At 24.3% G+C, this 20613-nt stretch overlaps 3 protein-coding genes across 4 annotated transcripts; 2 read left to right on the top strand and 1 right to left on the bottom strand.

The window, feature by feature from the left end:
* Positions 1-199: 199 nt before the first annotated feature.
* On the bottom strand, positions 200-4498 carry LOC122861169 (casein kinase II subunit alpha). 2 transcript variants are annotated; one of them, XM_044165377.1, is made up of 9 exons: positions 4281-4498; positions 3869-3966; positions 3218-3461; positions 3001-3112; positions 2722-2934; positions 2434-2628; positions 1989-2340; positions 1805-1898; positions 200-1721 (listed from the first exon to the last, which is right to left on the bottom strand). In XM_044165377.1, the coding sequence occupies exons 3-8, from the start codon at positions 3310-3312 to the stop codon at positions 1813-1815; spliced, it is 1053 nt and encodes a 350-aa protein (XP_044021312.1). In that variant the 5' UTR covers positions 3313-3461; positions 3869-3966; positions 4281-4498; the 3' UTR covers positions 200-1721; positions 1805-1812. The 2 variants fall into 2 exon arrangements, with proteins under 2 accessions (XP_044021312.1, XP_044021311.1); XM_044165376.1 differs by lacking the exon at positions 3869-3966 and having other exon boundaries at positions 4281-4472.
* Positions 4499-5045: 547 nt separating this feature from the next.
* On the top strand, positions 5046-9691 carry LOC122861167. Its single transcript, XM_044165374.1, has 13 exons — positions 5046-5261; positions 5565-5724; positions 6051-6215; positions 6355-6510; positions 6647-6748; positions 6878-7039; positions 7215-7306; positions 7566-7689; positions 8016-8177; positions 8347-8502; positions 8633-8734; positions 8869-9030; positions 9187-9691. The coding sequence occupies exons 1-13, from the start codon at positions 5090-5092 to the stop codon at positions 9293-9295; spliced, it is 1824 nt and encodes a 607-aa protein (XP_044021309.1). The 5' UTR covers positions 5046-5089; the 3' UTR covers positions 9296-9691.
* A 429-nt stretch (positions 9692-10120) lies between these two features.
* Positions 10121-14331, top strand: LOC122861166 (protein AF-9). Its single transcript, XM_044165373.1, has 3 exons — positions 10121-10836; positions 10910-11054; positions 11206-14331. The coding sequence occupies exons 2-3, from the start codon at positions 10916-10918 to the stop codon at positions 13500-13502; spliced, it is 2436 nt and encodes an 811-aa protein (XP_044021308.1). The 5' UTR covers positions 10121-10836; positions 10910-10915; the 3' UTR covers positions 13503-14331.
* The last annotated feature ends 6282 nt before the right edge of the window (positions 14332-20613 follow it).

Genomic DNA, 20613 nt, shown 5'->3' with positions numbered 1-20613 from the left:
TAAAAATTGTTGATTAATGGCAATTAATTAATGGCTATAACAAATATTTTTTTATTCAGCGATTTTTTTTTATTTTTTTTTGTCAAGATATAAGTAAAGGACTTATATTTATTTATATTTTCTTTTTGTTTCATTTTTTCTTTATTAATTTATAATTAAATATATGCTAAACCAAATTTACCTAGGTTTCTGTGTATACTTTACAGATAGAAGTGAATGCAATTTTTTAAATTATTATTTTTTTTTTTTTTATTAATTTAATTTTTTGTATCCTTTCGCTCCTTCATTCTCATACTTTTAACTGTTACATTGTTTAATTTGTTTTTTATTTCTAAATTAAATATTTATTTATTTTTGCATACTTGCTTCGGTTCGATTTTATTGGTCAACTTAAAATGTTTCGAGTTTTACAAAATTAATTTATTTAAAATGCAACATTGATGTTTGATAAAATTTTATCTGCCTAAATTATAAATCAAGCCTTTTTTTAATTTGATTATTTTTTCATTAACAATTCGTTTATTATATGTTGTAAAAAATTAAAAAAATTATTCCATTATATGATGAAATAATTTTGTTACTACGAAATGTTGGAAAAATAATTCAATATAATTAATTTAAAAAAAACTCTCATCTTTTATTTCAGGTAAATTTTATAATTATATTTAAATGTTTTAAAATCTATTTGTAATATGATATTTTTTTTATTTTAAATTATTTATTTTCAGGCAAATTAATTCATCAAACTTCATCTAGTTTTGTTTGTATAAAAAAAAAAAATTAAATTAAAAAAAAAAAAAAAAAACTATAATTAAACAATAAAGAACTATATTATAATTCCGTAGACTCTCGAAACATCTTAATAACGAAATTGTATTATCAACTACAATCGTATAGAAAATAAAAACAGCGTTATTATCAATTGTAAACAACAGATGCAGGAACATTGGTATCAAATTCACGATCTAGACAATTAATTATAGAATCTTCAATGCGCGATTGTTAAATTAACTCGCACGATATTTTCTTTTTTTACCCAGTATTTTGGAAAAAAAAAAAAAAAAAAACTATTAACCAGAAAAAAGAACAAAATATATCGAAAAAAAAAAAAAAATAAAATTTTTTAAATATTTTCACACTTTAAAATTACATAGGTTTATAAATATTATCCAAATGTCTAAGTACTTACAATTTTTTAAATGCCCGAAAAGAGAAGAGAAAAAAAAAGTTTTTTTAAAAAAAAAATTAATAAATTGACGAAGTTGTACATCAGTCTTAATTAAAAGATCGTATTCGTCGAAATTTTATAAACCGGAATGCCGTTAGGATTAAAAGTATTTTTGTTTGTTTGTTTTTTTTTTCTTTTTAATGATATTGATGTAATTGTATACGTAGTGTACTGGTAAAAAAAAAAAAAGATGATAATGATGATGTCCAATGTAGTCTTGTTTATGTAGTTTATACTGTTGATGTTGGTTTTTTAAATATAATATCGTAAGTTATTATGATTTTTTTTTTTTTTTATATTTAATGTGTGTTTGTTGATTTATTTTAATAATTTTATTTTGTCTTTGACTAATATTGAATTAATGAGAGCTCTGGTATCGGCTTAATTGAATAATGTTCATCTAAGAGGCCCATGCCGGCTGCTACTCCACTTGCTTATTTTTGGCCAACCGATCCAGAAGCTAGTGACAAGTTCACTGCCTCGCTATGGGCACCTTAAATATCAAATTAATAAAAATATAAATTACAATGAAATACCATTATTGGTAATTGTAAAATTATAAAATAAAAATCTTACTTGAGTTGCTACTCACCAACAGGCATTGAGCCTGCCATTGGAGTAGGTGATGAAGATACCATTGCCATTCGACCTTGGTCTTTCACTATTGGATCTATGAAAAATAAATAAAATTATTTATCATCACATTTAAAATATTTTAGATGTTTCATTTAAAATATTAAATAAATATAAAACAACTTACAAAAGTATGGATGATCCATAGCTTCTCGTGCAGTTAATCTTTCATAATGGTCATAGCGCAATAGCTTGTCAAGAAAATCAAGACTTTCTGGTGAAACAAGATGTTGATTTTCCGAGTGTACAAAACGTTCCCAACGTTTACGTGAATGACGTCCCAATATATCACCAAATCTTGGATCAAGTTCAATATGATATTTATCAAGGTATTCAAATAATTCTTCAGTTCCCAATACCTTTGCAATTCTCACCAATTGATCATAATTATCATGACCATGGAAAAATGGTTCTTTTCTAAATATCATACTTGCAAGCATGCAACCCAATGACCACATGTCCAATGAATAATCATACATCTGTTAATTCAAAAATAAACAAATATATAATAACAATTCAAGTCAACACTAATTTAATTTATTATAAATTTATTTTTTTGTTTATCAACAAACCTGATAGTCAACAAGCAATTCAGGACCTTTGAAATATCTTGATGCAACACGAACATTATATTCTTGGCCTGGATGATAAAATTCAGCTAAGCCCCAGTCAATCAAACGTAATTTACGATTTTCATGGTCAATCATGACATTGTGAGGCTTCACATCTCTGTGCATAATACCCATGCTGTGGCAGTAGTCCAAAGCCTGATAACAATTAAAATATCAACATAATATTATCCAATTAAATATAAATAAGCCAATTTTAACAATAAAAAACTTTTATAAAAATTAACATACCTTCAATAATTCATAAAGATAATATCTAATATCATAATCTGTTAAAGTTTGATATAGCTGTTTGAAATCTGTGTTATTAACATGTTCAAAAATCAATGCTGGTGTTCGTGATACTGGATCTTTAACAACAGCTTGCAATGTAATAATATTGGTTCCACCTCTGAGATTTTCCAAAATTTTTATTTCACGTTTTATTTTCTTCTTTTTTACTGGCTAAAATAATAAATAATAAATTATTGTTTTTTGTTTTAAATTTGATCAAAAGTTAAGATAATTTACCTTGAGTATTTTAACAACACATTTTTCATTATTTGTAACATTGATTGCTTCAAAAACTTCACTGTATTTACCTCGTCCCAATTTCCTTACTAATTGGTAGTCATCTTGTTGTCTAATAATAAATGAATTTAAACAAAAAAAACATTAATTTATCAAATAAAAATACATATTATAATTTTGAGTAATAACAAAAACATAATAATAATTAAATACTTACCCCCAATCCACTACATAAGACTCATAATCCCAATAATCTCTTGGTTTATGTGAATTTACGTCGGCATAAACGCGTGCTCTGCTTGGTAATGCCATATTTATATCAGTTATTTCAGTACTATAATTGTTATTATTATTTAATAAACAATTTATCAATTTTTTTCTACAAATCACTGGAAACTTTTGATTGTATAAATGAGCATATCCAATCACCCGATGATTAACATGGAGATGATTTATAAATTCTGAAAATATTAAAATTTATCAAATATTATTTTCACATACAGGTGTAAGTGGGGTGTTTGTCGTTATGCCTGATTAAATTACAAAACTCAAAATAACAAAAAAAAAAAAAAAAAACATGAGAATAACATGTTAATAAACACAAAAAAATATATCAATATTATCAAGCAATTTTTTGCATTTTTACTCCAACAATTTATGAGTTTACTTTTGATTTTAGTACTCAAAAAAATTGATAAATGTAAATTAAATTTGATAAAATTTTGTTAATGTTGACTTGAGCATAGTAGTGGGATTTTATAAAACAATTAATATATTATAAAAAAATTATATTTTCAACAACAGCCAAGGTTGTTTGACAAACATGTATAAAATATCGTTGGTCATAAAAAAAAAAAAAAATTCTAACCTGATCATGAAAGATCTAGCCAAGTTTCTTTTTTTTTTTTTTTTTTTTTTTTTTCTCAAGAAAGTATCAAGTAGCACCAACAATAATCCAGTAATAATCTACAAAATAAATGAAAATTAAAAAATATAAAAATTATTTGATTAGTCTCATCATGAACGTTGTTTTTCAATCAATGCAATAAACAAGGGCACGAAAAAAAAAAATTTATAGAAAAAAAAAAAAGAGAAAGAAAAAAAAAAAACGGTATTACAGTATTGGTGTCTCATTGGCACGACTACACCCACATCAAAGAATAAGTCTACACATTAACATGTTTTTTCACATTTATGTTGAGAACAGTAACCACAAAAATTGTTTTTTTTTTTTAATTTTTTTTTTTCTAATCTTTTTTTTCCAAAATTTTAATTCTTACCTAAACAATATCTTACACCTATGTTGATGTAAAATATTTATATTTTAATTATGATATATATGAATAATAAATCGATTAAATTGTTGATGAATTATAATAACGCCCGATGCCCACGTAACTCGAATTATTTGCGAGCACCCGGCTTCTCAAAACGAACACAATCCAAGATGGAAGCCGGTGAACCGCCACATATTTATGAAAACAAACCCCAAGTTTTTCTCAACTAAATACATTTCATCCAATATACATTAAACTTCATTATTTTCTCTTATAAATTTTTACAATAACCAATCATGCTTCTCGTTTCAACAGAAAGATTGTGCTTATTGGTCAGCGAATTATATCATCTAGGAACATGTGTTTTTCTTTTTTATTTTTTTTTCATTAAATTTTTTTTTTTTAATATTAATTCATAATTCATAGAATGCTAATTATTAGAATAGAAAAACAAAAAGAGTCATTGATCTTGAAATATTTATTTATAAATAGCTGCTGTCATTGAACTGCATTTGAAGATTAATAAAAAAAAGGTCATTTTCAGTCATTTTTTCTATTTGTGCGTACGAGAGTACGAGACACGTAAATAGATACGTTGAGATACGTACTGATACGTACAACGTACTCAATGTCCCTACCCGGCTTCCGTAAATAATACTGTACAATGTACATACTAACATACTGTTTTTCTCACGTGGTGAGAAACTAACCATATATTTAATAAAGTTGATTGAAAAAATTTATATCTTAAAACAATTAGTATTGATAACTGTTAAAAAATTCGTGTTAAAAAAAAAAAAAAAATAAAAAAAATGAGTGCAATTTCAAGAATGACATTACGTCTTGTTGGCACAGCAAAATATACTACAAATAATTCAACATATCGACAATCCATGATGCTCACACCTAATCGTTTAAATCATTCAATCTTTCAACCAAATAATCTCAACAATACTGACTCGGAAAAATTACAAAATACTCAAAGTAACGATTAATATATTTTTTTAAAATTCAATTATTGAAAAAAAGTACAATAACAATATAGAGTGGACATAAAATGTGATTTAGAGTGAATTTTATATACATAGTTGGGTAAATTTTACACACATTCACACCTGTTCACCCCTTATGTCCACTCTAAATTGACAGAATTGGTACCAACTACCAATCAATTGCCATTTTCATAAATTCCTATAAATGATAGAAAAACAAAAATAATAACAACAAGTATTATTTTATATTTAATTCAAATATTTTAAATTGTTAATATTTATCATTTTTTTAAAGCTAACGAAATATCAACTAATTTTTGGACAACCATACGGGCTGCAAAAAAGAAAATATTAGCAATATTTGGAAAAGAAATAAAAACATCAAATATTAGTGATTTTGAGGTAACACTTGGTAGTAGTAGAGCATCATTATTCTCACAAGAAATAGAGGAAAAGTAAGCGAAATGTTGATCAATAATTTTCGAAATTATTTATTATTAAAGCCAGGTGCTTAACATTGAGTGACAAAATTATGACAACTTTTCACCTTTAAATTTTTGTCCCATGATAAAATTTATATTTTTAATTAAATAATTATAAAGAATACATCAAAATGTTGACAAAAAAAAACACACGTAATCGAAAATTACTAAATGTTAAGCACCCTGACAAAAATTGACCTATTATAAGTATTGATACTTTATTTCGGTATATCGCTATTATTAAACTGTAGTAAATAAAAAAATATATATATATCATTGTTATATTTATTATTTTACAGATGTATTTTTCCGTCTATATTCCGCACTGAACTCAATGGAAAATCAATTAATCCTAGAAGCAATGTAACTCATAAAAAAAAAAGGTCGTTTAAAGTAGGTAAATGGTGGAATGCATCACTTTTTAGTGATTCATTAGTATTACACCTGTTGAATCATGATAAAATGTAAGTTGAATTTTTAAACAATTTTGTGATAATTGAATATATTTATTATTATTTTTTCAAGTAAAAAAAATTGACCAATCATAATTTTTGATTCATTCAAATATACATTATTATTAATATTATTATTTTCATTTTACAGTTTTATTTTAAAACACGTAGTTGACGTTAAAGCTCACATAAGCCCACTTAAAATTGCAAAGAATGGTGGTGTACACACTCCACGAAAACTTGATTATGATATTGCAATTTCGCCCGTTAAAATAACATCAGACCCAATGCAGTCGGGCTTTAACGAGTAAGTTAAATGTTTATCAATTATTTTAAATTAGTTTTTTGTTTTTTAAAATTATTTAATTAATGTATTTGTTATTAATGTTTTTATTATTAAGTAAGAAAAAATAACCCATTATGAGTTTTGATTATTTATTTAGAACTGATGCTCCAGATGGTTCTGAAAAAATGAAACTACATTTTCCAATGTCTGTGTCACTGGAAAATCAACAAATTATAAAAATAAAAGATAGTGATGATACGTAAGTCAAATATTATTCAATTACCGTAAATTAATGTTCTATTAAGGGATAAAAATTGACTTATTAAACATTTATTATTTATTTATATCTCTTATGAACTTTTGATGACGAATATTATTTTTTTTTCAGTTTCACTGTCTATCACACAATTGATATTGAAGCTTTCGACAAAAATTTGCCTGAATTTCTTGCGAATAGAAAAAAATATATAGTACCAGGTATTGGTATACTTGAAATCGCACTTGAGAGCGGTGATCTATTGATCCAACCAAAGTACTCCAGGAACAAAAGGTAAATTGAATATTAATCAATATTTTTGAACCTTTTCATTTATTATTCAAATTATTTATTAATATATTTTTTAATTATCAGTGATAATAATTTATCACTAAAATAAATGAAAAAGTTCTCTAATAAACTGTTCATAAAAAAAAACCATCATTAATAATATTATATTTTTTTACAGTATAATGGTTAAACAAGAAGTCTACATTAAAATTGACGTAGATAGTGAAATACCAAGTATTCTTGTTTGCCCTCGTTTGAAAAAATTTCATGGTCCGAAAATTAATTAGTATTTTTTCTCTTTAAATATATGATTATTATTCCTATATATATAAAAATAAAATTTATATATATATATATATATATATATTAATATTTTATTTTTTTTAATTAAATTTTTGTTAAAAAAAAATGGTCATTGTCTTTGATTGGCCATTAATTCAAATATTTTTTCAATTCATGTATTTAAATTGTTTTTATTTATTATTTTTGTAAGCTAACGAAAAATCAACTAATTTTTGGACAACCATAGGGGCTGCTGGAAACAAAATATTATCAATATTTAAGGAAGAAATAAAAACATCGGATATTAGTGATTTTAAGGTATCACTTGGAAGTAGTCTAACATCATTATTTGCACAAGAAATAGAAGAAAAGTAAGTAGAATATTAATCAATAATTTTCGAAATTATTTATTATCAAGGCCAGGTGCTTAACATCGAGTGACAAAATTATGACAACTTTTCACCTTTAAATTTTTGTCCCATGATAAAATTTATATTTATAATTAAATAATTATAAAGAATACATCAAAATGTTAAAAAAAAATAACACACGTAATGAAAATTACTAGATGTTAAGCACCCTGACAAAAAATTGACCTATTATAAGTATTGTTACTTTATTTGCGTATATCGCTATTAAACTGTAAATGAAACAATATATATATATATATATCATTGTTATATTTATTATTTTACAGATGTATTTTTCCTTCTATATTCCGCACTGAACTCAATGGAAAATCAATTAATCCTAGAAGCAATGTAACTCATGAAAAAGAAATGGCGTTTAAAGTAGGTAAATGGTGGAATGCATCACTTCCTGGTGATTCATTAGTATTACGCTACAATCATAATAAATTGTAAGTTGAATTTTAAAACGATTTTTTGATAATTGAATATATTAATTATTATTTTTTCAAGTAAAAAAATTGACCAATCATAATTTTTGATTCATTATTAATATCTCTTATAAACTATTATCGATGACGAATATACATTATTATTAATATCATTATTTTTAATTCACAGTTTTATTTTGAAACACGTAGTTGATGTTAAAGCTCACATAAGCCCACTTAAAATTGCAAAGAATAGTGGTGTACACACTCCACGAGAACTTGATTTTAATGTTGCAATTTCGCCCGTTAAAATAACATCAGACCCAATGCAGTCGAGCTTTAACGAGTAAGTTAAATGTTAATCAATTATTTTAAATTAGTTTTTAAAATTATTTAATTATAATGTATTTGTTATTAATGTTTTTATTATTAAGTAAAAAAAAATAACCCATTATGAGTTTTGATTATTTATTTAGAACTGATGCTCCAGATGGTTCTGAAAAAATGAAACTACATTTTCCAATGTCTGTGTCACTTGAAAATCAACAAATTATAAAAATAAAAGATAGTGATGATACGTAAGTCAAATATTATTAAATTATCGTAATATTAATGTTAATTTTATTAAAGAATAAAAATTGACTTATTGAAGATTTATTATTTATTTATTTCTCTAATGAACTTTTGATGACAAATATTATTTTTTTTTCAGTTTTACTGTCTTTCACACAATTGATATTGATGCTTACGAGGAAAAATTACCTGAAATTTTTTCGAGCCATGAAATAAAAAAAACATCACAAATAGGGATATTTGAAATCGCACTTAAGAGCGGTGATCTATTGATTCAACCAAAGTACTCCAGTAATGGAAGGTAAATTGAATATTAATCAATATTTTTAAACCTTTTCATTTATTATTCATATTATTAATTAATATATTTTTTAATTATCACTAAAATGAATGAAAAAGTTCTCTAATAAACTATTCATAAAAAAACCATCATTAATAATATTATATTTTTTTACAGTATAATGATGAAACAAAAAGTCTACATTAAAATTGACGTAAATGGTGAAATACCAAGTATTCTTGTTTGCCCTCGTTTAAAAAATTTTCATGGTCCAGAAATTAATTAGTATTTTTTATTTTCTTTGAATAAATGATTAATATACTTATATACATACATATATTTATATATTTATTAATATTTTATTTTTCTTTGTTAAAATAATTATTATTTGATTTCATTATAAGTATTATTATAATTAAATTATAATGAAACAATTGTCGTATTATTTTATTTGTTGTCATAATTATTTTCAACTACTATAATCGATTAATGATTATTTCTATCAAAAATATACAAAATTGAATTCTTGCTTATATTTAAAATATGATAGTAAAAATGAATAACTTTAGATGTTTGGAAAAATCAATAATTTTGCGACTTTCACTTACATTATGATAGCATTTAATAAATGTCATGAAATTATCTCCAATTGTAATTTTCAAGAATAAATTTTATTAATCGATAATTCAAGTGGTACATTTTTTTTTTTGATTATCATATCAAAATTATTATCAGAAGCTTTACGTTTCTTTTAAAATTGTACCAAGTTTTAAACTACATCATGTGTAATATTGTATATTTCTCATTTCAACAGAAAGTTTGCAAAAGTTCGTGCTTATTGGTCAGCGAATTATATCATCTAGGAACATGTGTTTTTTCTGTTTTATCAGGTTTTATATTGTCCCTATAAATTTTTTTTTTTTTTTTTCAATATTAATTCATAATTCATGCAATGGTAATTATTAGAATAAAAAAAAAAAAAAAAAAAGAGTCATTGATCTTGAAATATTTATTTATAAATAGCTGTTGTCAAAAAAATAGGTATATGTCATTGAAGATTAATAAAAAAAAAAAAATGGTCATTGTCTTTGATTGGCGCGCGCCGCGCAGTCATGGTGGTTGCACACACACAGAGATTCATATACCTAGCCTGACATAAATTTTATATATAGGTACATATATTTATATACTAAATAAAATGTAAACTTTTGTGTATGTATGTAAGTTGGACATTTCGTGTAAAGGTAGCCATATCAACATACGTATTAATTTATAAACGAATATAACTACTAGTTATTTACATAAATAATTTGCTATAGTTTTGTCTCTGTTATAAAGTTGACACACTGATGAGACAGTTAATTTATAAATAAAACATTACAACTGATAATAATAAATAAATAATAAACATATTTATTTTATCATATATATACATGCATCTATAAAAAAATAATGGTGTATATTTAAATCACAGAAAAAAAAAGTGAGTGAAAAAGACATACAGGCAGATAAAGATAGATAATCGTAGAAAAAAAAAAAAAGTAGAATAAGATACAAGAAGACACAAATAAATGACGATTTTAATTTGACTTTCAATGAAGTTTTTATTAAAAAAAAAATAAAAATATACATATAGCAATTGGAGTAATGGTGTTTTTTTTTTTTGGAGTAATTGAATTAAATTATTATTAATTAATATAAATAAATTGAAATGACACGTGAAGTTAATAAGTTTATGTGTTTATATGCATTAATAATTAATAAATCAAGTCAACAAAATCCTTCATTGTTTAACATCTTCAACGATAATAATTGATACTCATTTGTGTGAGTATTGTTAAAATATTTTATAGCATTAATGATCAACGAATGATGATTGAAGAAAATTATTTATTTTTAGGAAAGGATGGCCATTCGTGTTACTCTGGAATGTGGTCATACATCGTCGTTACGTGTTAGAACAACACCAGAAGGATATACTCATGATTGGGAAGTTTTTGTACGTGGTGTTGATGGTGCTGACATAAGTCAGTACATTGAAAAAGGTATATTAAATATTTTTTAATCTTAATCTTATTGATTTAATATAAATTAATTTTTTTATCTTAATTAACTTGTACAAACATTTTCATGATAAATTTATTATTTATTCATTTGGTTTTTTTGATTATTTTTATATTTATTTATTTTTTTCAGTGGTCTTCAATCTTCATGAGACATTTCCAAAGCCAAAACGACTTTTTAAGGAACCTCCTTATATTGTCAAAGAATCTGGTTATGCAGGTTTTGTTATTCCCATAACAATTTACTTGAAAAATAAAAATGAGCCAAAAGTAATTGAAATACAATATGATTTAACATTACAACATGGTGGACCAACGATAACAAATTCTATAAGACATTCAGAAATATTTTCAAATCCAGCTGATGATTTTAGAAAAAAATTACTTAAAGGTGGTGGTATACAAGTACAAAATTCAGAAGAGAGTCACGATAAAAGTGAGTCAAAAACATCAGTACCAATGGTGGGTAAACCAAAATTAAGTGGAAGTGAAGGTAAAAAATCTCATCGTCCAATTGAACCACGTAGTGAATTTGCTGATTTATTTGGTGTTATACCAATTAAAAGTACAAAAGTATCACCAGAAAATAAAAAACCAACAATTGATAAATCAAATCATCATAAAATATCACCTGATAAATCAGATAAATCAGATAAAATTGATAAATCAAGTAAATCAAAACATAGCCCACACAAAGATAGTAAAAAAAATAGAACAAATGATGAAAGAAAAGATAAAAAAGACAAAGACTCACATAAAGATAAAGATAGATCAAAAGAAAAAAGTAAAAGACCACCAAGTCCAGTGTCTAAAAATAATTATCAATCACCAAGTACAAAAAGGCCATCATCACCGGCTTTACCACCACCGCTACCACAATCATTACCTTCATCATCATTATCATCATCATCATCCTCATCATCTTCTTCATCTTCATCATCAGCTGCAGCTGCAGCAGCAGCAGCAACTGCATCATCATTATCATCAATATCAACAACAGCATCAGCAACAACAACATTAACAATACCACCATCATCATTACCACCACCATCACTACCAGTACAAAAAAAACAACAATTAAGTCCTCATGATTCAGCTAATATTCGAAAATCTGTATCACCAAAAATACGTGAAAAAGAACATAAAAAATCTTCATCAGATAGAGAAAAGGATAAAGATAAAATTAAAGAAAATTCAAAAATATCATCTGATGAATTAAAAAATGATAGCAAAAAAAAGAAAAAACATAAAGATGATAAAGATTCTGATAGACGAGAAAAAAATCGTGATAAAGAACGTGATAAATTAAAAGAATCAAAATCAATTGATAAAAAAATAACAGAAAAATCTGATAAACATGAAAAATTAGATAAAGAAAAAACATTAGAAATAAAAACAACAAAAGATGATAAAAAATCACCAAAACAATTAAAAGATAATGATAAACAAAATATTAAAATACGTACAGATAAAATTGAAATGACAATTGATAAAACAAAAACAGATATTAAAATTGAAAAAGATCGTCAAAAACATAAACATAGAAAAAAAGATAAAAAAGAAAAAAGAGATGAAAGTAAAGATCGTGAAAAACGTGAAAAAAAAGATAAACTAAAAATATCACATACAAAAGATACATCACAAATATCATTAGGATCATCACAACAATCAATATCACAAACATCATCATCATCTACAACATTAACAACACAAATTACTGATGTACAAGATAATGATACAAGTGATTCACCAAATTCAGGTGATGATGAACAACAAAATGAACAAAAAACATTAATTAATAATAAAATAATAGATAAAGAATTAACAAAATTACCAAGAACAGATTCACGTTTATCAAGACCATTATCACCAAGTGCATCACAATCAAAAAAAGATAAAAATGATAAAATAAAAAAAGATAAAAATAAATTATCAAAAAATGAAGAACGTGAAAATAAAAAAAGAAAACGACGTTGTGATAGTAAAGGTGATGAAGAAATACCAGTAAAACGTCATAAAGATATTGGTTTTTCACCACCATTAGAACCAGTATCATCAAGTCAATCACCAGTAACTGTTGAACGTAATGCAACATATAATAATGTTAAAGAAAATGAAACAATTGAATCAACAATTAAACAAAACTTTGAGACTGAACCTGAACAAATTGCACCTGATTCAACAAATAATATGCTTGTTGGTTCAGAAAATGATGAACCACTTGTATTTTCTGATGATTATGTATCACAATTAAAAGAATTACAACAAAAAATTATGACACTACAGGATAATGATGAACTACAAAGAGTTGTACAAGTTATTGCTGCAACTGGTCAATATGAAATAACAAGAAAAACATTTGATTTTGATCTTTGTGCACTTGATCGTAGAACTGTACAACGTTTGCAGCAATTCTTTTCTGCTTCTTGACAAATTGATAATAATTAAAATTACTAACTCACTTACTAATCTCTTGCAATTAATTACAGAGACTAGTTTTTTTTTTCTTTTCTTTTCTTTATATACAACAATTGATTCGTTTTATCAAAAGTTTAAATTAATTGTTTACAAAATTAAACGGTTTTAAATAATTATTATTATTTACATTGAAAATTTATTTAATTTAATAATTCAATAATCAATTATGATTAAATTATATTTTACTTGGAATATTTATTTATTTTTTTTTTTTTTTGTCTTTGTTAATAACTTATTTAATTTTTATTATATGCAATTAATTTTGAACATCACAATTAAAAAAAAAAAAACTCAATTTAAATTGATATTATTATGAGAAAAAAATAATCAGAAAATTTGTAATTAATTTTGATAATTTGTAAATACCAACTCAATCGAGCTTTACCTGGGTAATAATTGAATTCATACCAGATATATATTGATATATATATTTTTTTTCTTTTTCATCGGTGATTATTTTACTTGTTTACCGAGCCAAGAACATATTGTATTTATAATAAAATTCTTTTAGTTTATAAGTAGATTCAATTGAAAAATGTAAATGATTTTTTAAAAAAAACCACTAGATTACATTGCGCCAAACTGAAAGTAGTTTAAAAAAATTAAATTGTCATTAAACCCTCATCATTGCTGACAACATTGCCAAATAGTTCACCAATTAATTCAATAACATTATACTCGTCTTCGATAATGTTGGGGTATGATTTTAATATTTATTTTTTCGTAAAACATATTCAGTTATTTTATTTCAAAAATAAAAATTATACTGAAAGTAAATAAATTTGAGCTAATTCATAAAATTACATTTAAATAAATAAATATTAATGATTACTTTTTTTAAATGAATAAATTAGCCAAAAAAAATAATGATAAAATTATAAAATTAAATTAAAATTAAAATATAGTAATAAAATTTCGAAAAAAAATTATAAATATATATGTATAATCAATTTTGTAATGTTACTAAATGATATTTTTCGAGAATATAAATTTTCACATCTGAGAAATTGTACTTTTGTGCGAAAGTGATGAATAATTTATTTTCTTTTTATCATTTGCTGTTTGTTTATTTGTTAGTCTCATTGAAGTCATAATAAATGTGTTGAGTTTCTTTTTCTCCTTCCAAATTATAATTTTGGAAAGTTAAATTTTTATATATTAAAAAAAAATAATATGTATGTAATACTAATATCTGTATTTTTTTCTTTGTTAATCAAACACTATAAAAATTAAATTTTATAAAAAATTAAGTTAATTACTGAAAAAATTAAATGGAAAAAAAAATAATTAAAATTGTATAATGTATGAATTGTGATGAATGAAAATCAAGTTACATTTCACATGTATGTAACAGTACCTAACGTAAAAATGTTTTGTTATATAAAAATAAAAATATAAATGAACAAAAAAAAAAAAAATTGAATTAATTAATTATCAACAACATTATACTTAAATTTTAAGCAAAAATAAAATTATAATTTTGAAATCAAGTGTTAAAAAAAAAGGTACAATCGTAAATTTAAGAGTAAAAATTTAAAAATTAAAAAAACCTTTTACGATTTGAGGTATAAAAATTTATACTGTTAAATCATAAATAATAAATTAGTGTATACACATAACAAGTAAACTCATAAACATGAAAGTGACCAAACAATTGATAAACGTATTAACAATTTTCAAAGGATTTATTGCCACTAAAGTACAGAAATTATATCATCACATAAAGTGACTATGTATTGTTTATCACTAACCGACCAACGACTCATACGCAATGCTCAAAGAATTAAAAAAAAAAAAACACAATAAACAAATAATATCAACATGACAAAGCACAAGTAAAAAGCTGGAAAAATGTTTTCAACAGTAAAAATCTTGATGATTTTTTTATTTGCAAATATACAACAAACAATTCTTATCTTGTTTTTTTTTTTTATTTTTCTTTTTCATTAAACTCAATGTGAAAGGACGTTTTATTTATTTTGTTTTGTTATTTTTACCTCAGTTTTGCTACTATGTGCAATCAGGCGGTCAGAATGTAGAACAATACGACAAACTGGGGCTTTTCATGTGACTTTACCGCAGTTAAAGTTTGTTTCTCTACACTATTCTGTCGTCATGCAATTGACTATTATCCCTTGGACTCTGATATTTTAACCGCATTCTTCATCCTACTGAATATTCAACTTTCCAGTGAATCAGTTTCTATTACAATGCTAATCACAGCCAAAAACTTTAATCAATATTACTATTATTTTTATTTAAACAGTGAAAATAATGATGTGTTATTTTTCAAATTAAATTATCCATTATTCAGTTTATTATTAATTTAATTTTTTTTTTTTTTAATTTTTAATTGACTTGTTTTATTAAATTTTAAGTTGTAATTTTTGTTTTTTTTTTTTTTCTAAACTTTGAAGTTAACGAAAATTAATGTAGACGATAAATTTTAATTAGGTTTTAGTTGTAAATTTGCTGAAATAAATTTACCTTGACCTCAAAAAATTTTTTACAAATAAAAAATCAAGGTAAATATAATTTTACCTGGAATTGAAAATTCTAAATTGCTTGAATGGTAAAATAAATTTTAGATATGCCAAGTTGATTGTTGTTAAATGTTATTTTTAACAATTTCATTTATTTACTTCTTTTTTTTTTTTTGCAAGTGATTAAAATCATTCGTTCAAGTTATAAGGCCAACTTAGCATAATTCATGACCATGAACTTTTTGTATATAAAATTGTTTATTTTTAATTTTAAATACAGAGATTATGTCTAGATAGATAAATTGGATTTCATAATATTTAAAAATATTGCATGCCTTGACTTAATTAATAACAAGAATTCATACAATCATATTTTACAAAATGTAAATATTTAAATATAAAAATAAAAACATTTATCATCAACGACACAGGTGTCCAATTAATAATTATGAACATTTATAAAATTTGACAGCTATCAGATATTCAGAACTTCTCCTTGATTGAGCATCAATTAATGCATCACCTCATTTGACTATGAATATCGAAGGTTCTTTTGTTCACTTCAATATCATTTATCGTTCGTTAATTAACATGATTACTATCGAGTGTTAAAAATAAAAAATTCTTAAAAGCTGATAATATCAGTGATGATATTAATGTTTTTGTATGCATATAATGAATCATTTATATACTATCAACACCAATAATATTCAACGCCACTCTGTGAGACTCTCGACAAAAAACCGATAACATTGATATATACATAGCATAGTATATTTCATCTGATTCTCCAGAGATTTCTCTATCCAATCTCAATCCAACATGAAAAAAAAGAATGACAAAAAACAAATCCCAAGTCACATACAGCATAATATTTTTTTAAAAATTCCAACACGTTTAAAAAAATAATAAAAAATGTAGATAAAAAAAAGTCAATTAAAAATTGAATAATAAACTGGTGTAAAAAATATAACAATTTAAATTACACTAAAAAAAATTCAAGGTAAAAAATACGATTGCAATTACAAAGAAAAATTTAGTTATAATTTAAAATTAAAAAACATTATATCAACAAAAATATAATTAAAAGTAAAATAAGTGTTTGATGAAAAAAAAAAAAAAAAAAAATTAAAAAGCTCAAATGTGATTTACACCCCAACCATGGCCTGCAGGTTACAATCAAAAAATTTCTACCCTTAAAATTACCCTATAATTTTCCAAGTCATGAATAAAGAATTTTAATAACTCAGTGATTTAAAACTTGAAAGTAATGTATCTATGAATATAGCAAGATAAAAAAAAATAAATAAATAAAAAAAAAAAAAGTAAACCAATTGTATAAAATGTTAAGTTATAAAATAAGGAGGGGCTTTACAATATCTTCAATATTTCTTGGGCTTTGATAGTTTGTTGTACATTGAAACGGGTAGATATAGTTGACGGTCAGAGGGAAGGGTGCTATGTTGAGGGGTTGAAGTAAACGAATGAAAAAAAATAGAAAAAAAAAAAAACGAAAAGTGAGAGAGTGGCTATGCTAACATATACACGATGAAGCGATAATATGTAACTTGTGCAAGAGAAATAGAAATAGATAGAAAAGTTATTGGTGGTGTTGAATAAAGAGGATAGGAGAAATTGGGTGGTTGGGTTGAAAAGTTGCGAGAGGAATAGAAAGAGTAAGAGAGGGAGAGACAGAGAGAGAAATGATAAAAGAGGGTAGAAATGGATAGGAGGTTTGATAATGAGTAAGAGAAGGAGAGATGACATGTGGTTTGTGTGGTTGGGCAAGTGAGATAAAATTTTTGGCTCGTCACGAGAATACGAAAGAGGATGAGGGGTTAACGGGGAAGAAAGTAGAAAGCACAGCAGCACCAGGAGGCCGAGGCTGCGGCGTACCCTCAGTGTCGGCGCAGTGGCCGGGCCATAGTGTTCGTGTATTTGAATCCCGCTATTATGGGATTCGTATTTTCTCTCTTCTTTAATTGCATATTATCTTAATTAAAATATACTAAATAATTAAATAATTATTATAATTATTAAATATATTTTCTATTTATGTATGTATAATTAAATTATATATTTTTTTTTTTTTTGTTTTAAAAAAAAATATATATTTGAAGCTTGAAGCAGAAAAAAAAAATATAAATAAACGAAAAATATTAGTATTTTTTTAATTTAAATAATAAATTTAATTTTATATTATTTATAAATTATAAAATATATATTTTTTGATTCATAGATTATTAGTCAGATTTAGATATTTATCAATTTTTTTTTTTTTTTTATATGTTTTGTTTGGATTTTGAGTTTTCGGTAAACTTGATGTTGAGGTGTTATTGAGGTGAAATTAATGTGACGTATTTTGACATTGCCTCAGTGACATTTTAACACTTTGATATTTTTTTAAATATTTATTTTTTGCAGTGATGGATAATTGACAGAAGCGTGTTGATGCGTGGTGAGTTGTCAAGGTGAAGGTAAAAAACGGAAGTTAAAAAGATTGAAATATTATATAAATATAAAAAGTGTTAAAAAATAGTTGATTATCAATTATCATAAAATGAAAAGACAATAATTATAAAAAATTAATATTAATAATAAAATTAGTAATAAAAAGTGGAGAAGGAGAGTGATAGAGTGAAAAAAAGAAGGAAGTCATGCCGCCCGGGCGAGCTTGCCTCAATTCCCCCAGGATCACTGCGTTTCTTTTGAGTATTCATCAGAGACTAATGTTAAATCGTCGTTTTTGCTGAAAAAGTAAGAATCTTATTTTTTTTCTATCTCCCACTTCACCTATATATCTAGTCAACTAAACTCAATACCAATCCATTGATATTGTCTTTTTATTTTATTTTTTAAAGCTCTCTTTTTTTCCTCTTTTTTTCTTTATTTTTTTCCTCACCAAAGAACTTTTATGTTTGCTCTTATTTCAGTCGTATTATACATTTTATTTTTATTTATTTTTATGTATGTACGTATGTAAAGGATATCATCATATCTGCGGTATATGTACATTCCAATTCGTTGCAAATAGAAGCGCGCGCGCGCATTTTTTTTTTTTCCTTTACTCCTTTTTATATTATGTTATTATTTTTATTTTATTTATTTTATTTTTTTTTTTGGCTAGAAGGGTTTTAAGCTAAAGGATTGAATTTTTTTTTCAACTTTTATATTTTTTTATTTTTTATATTTATTAGAGTCAGGCTTTTCGAAATGAAAGCACTCGCTTTGATAGACCGGTATTCGTTATAGGCATATTAAAATGATGAAAATCATATCTACATAAATCACATGAACCTAATTTTTCACATTCATCATTATAAAAAATAAAAAATATATAAAAACCAGGCTTGACTTGTTGTTTAGTAATTTTTTTTTTTGATCCTTTTAAGTATTTAAGATTATCTATAGATTATGGAAAAATATTTAAAATTATTCGCTAAAGTCTCAAGAGAATAATTTGAATTTTTTTTAAAAGTAGCATTATATAAAAATTATATGTTAAGTCTTGTATTATCCGTTATACATCCCTTACTACATTTCTTTAAAAATAAAAAAAAAATCTACAAAAACTTTTAATCATTATTTTTTTTCTTAACAAATAAACCATCGTAAATTATAATTTTAAAAAAATCTAATTTATTACATTAAACTTGAACTGGCAAATTTACTTAATTTTTTAATAAATAATTATATTCCTCAGACACATTCAACAATTGTTATTTTTCTTATTTTATTTCTAAAAAAATTTTTTTATCTAAGAATTACGGTCAAGTTATTTTATTTGATATATATATAATTTCATGTTTATGTGTCATGAAAAATAATAAAATTCAAAAGAAAGTAACGAGCCACATAAAAAAAAAAAAATAGATAATATAAAAATAAAAATAAAAAATAGAATAGAATATAAATTGAGTAAATACAATTGTGTATACTGCAGTATATTTTATATATATATTTTTTTTCAATACAGTTAAATCGTTGCAGTAGATAAAATTACTTGTCGAATATATATCTAGATGTTATTTCAACATCAATGACAAGTATAAAAGTTACATGTGCTTTCTTTGATTCTATTCAAGCGCATTTACATTTAAAATATTATTTATATAATTTTGAATTCATTTATATATATAGATAAAGTATAACTTTGGACTCTCATTTCAACACGATCCTTCATGACCAACTGCTCCACACTCTTTGCCCTTCATTCTCCTCTTGTCCTCCTTATTCCCCAGCGTCAAAATGATAACGAACTTGAAGCCTGTTATCACCTCGTTAACTGATGTGAAATTCACCGGGTGCATTGTTATAATTTTCATATTTTAAAATTTAAACAAGTCCACTGAATTCACTTAAATAGGGACTGTTTTACATTTTATAAATTCAAATTCTATATAATTTTTTTTTTCTATCTATACTTTTTTTTTTTTTAGCCACTTTTCATTATACTTTTAAAATGATTTTTTTGTTTTTTTTTTCTTTCGCTATATATACTTGGCCGCCGTCGCGTTTTATGATATAGGCCAAGTCATTAAAGTAGAGATAAAGACCCGCAGCTTTTCATCGGATTGGGT

This window comes from Aphidius gifuensis, linkage group LG1 (genome assembly GCF_014905175.1).
Source record: "Aphidius gifuensis isolate YNYX2018 linkage group LG1, ASM1490517v1, whole genome shotgun sequence".
Taxonomy (NCBI): Eukaryota; Metazoa; Arthropoda; class Insecta; order Hymenoptera; family Braconidae; genus Aphidius; species Aphidius gifuensis.
The sequence above is the reverse complement of the archived record's forward strand: the minus strand, read 5'-3'. Positions and strand labels throughout refer to the sequence as shown.

What these genes read in the sequence shown, in the direction of transcription:
- LOC122861169 (XM_044165377.1), bottom strand. Translation starts at nt 3,312, where the DNA reads ATGGCATTACCAAGCAGAGCACGCGTTTATGCCGACGTAAATTCACAT. An exon ending in TCTTATGTAGTGGATTGGGG is followed by an intron (nt 3,113 to 3,217) that starts GTAAGTATTTAA and finishes ATTTATTATTAG; the next exon opens with ACAACAAGATGACTACCAAT. An exon ending in AATTGCTTGTTGACTATCAG is followed by an intron (nt 2,341 to 2,433) that starts GTTTGTTGATAA and finishes TTGAATTAACAG; the next exon opens with ATGTATGATTATTCATTGGA.
- LOC122861167 (XM_044165374.1), top strand. Translation starts at nt 5,090, where the DNA reads ATGAGTGCAATTTCAAGAATGACATTACGTCTTGTTGGCACAGCAAAA. An exon ending in TCACAAGAAATAGAGGAAAA is followed by an intron (nt 5,725 to 6,050) that starts GTAAGCGAAATG and finishes ATTATTTTACAG; the next exon opens with ATGTATTTTTCCGTCTATAT. An exon ending in CGCTACAATCATAATAAATT is followed by an intron (nt 8,178 to 8,346) that starts GTAAGTTGAATT and finishes TTTAATTCACAG; the next exon opens with TTTTATTTTGAAACACGTAG.
- LOC122861166 (XM_044165373.1), top strand. Translation starts at nt 10,916, where the DNA reads ATGGCCATTCGTGTTACTCTGGAATGTGGTCATACATCGTCGTTACGT. An exon ending in AAGTCAGTACATTGAAAAAG is followed by an intron (nt 11,055 to 11,205) that starts GTATATTAAATA and finishes TATTTTTTTCAG; the next exon opens with TGGTCTTCAATCTTCATGAG.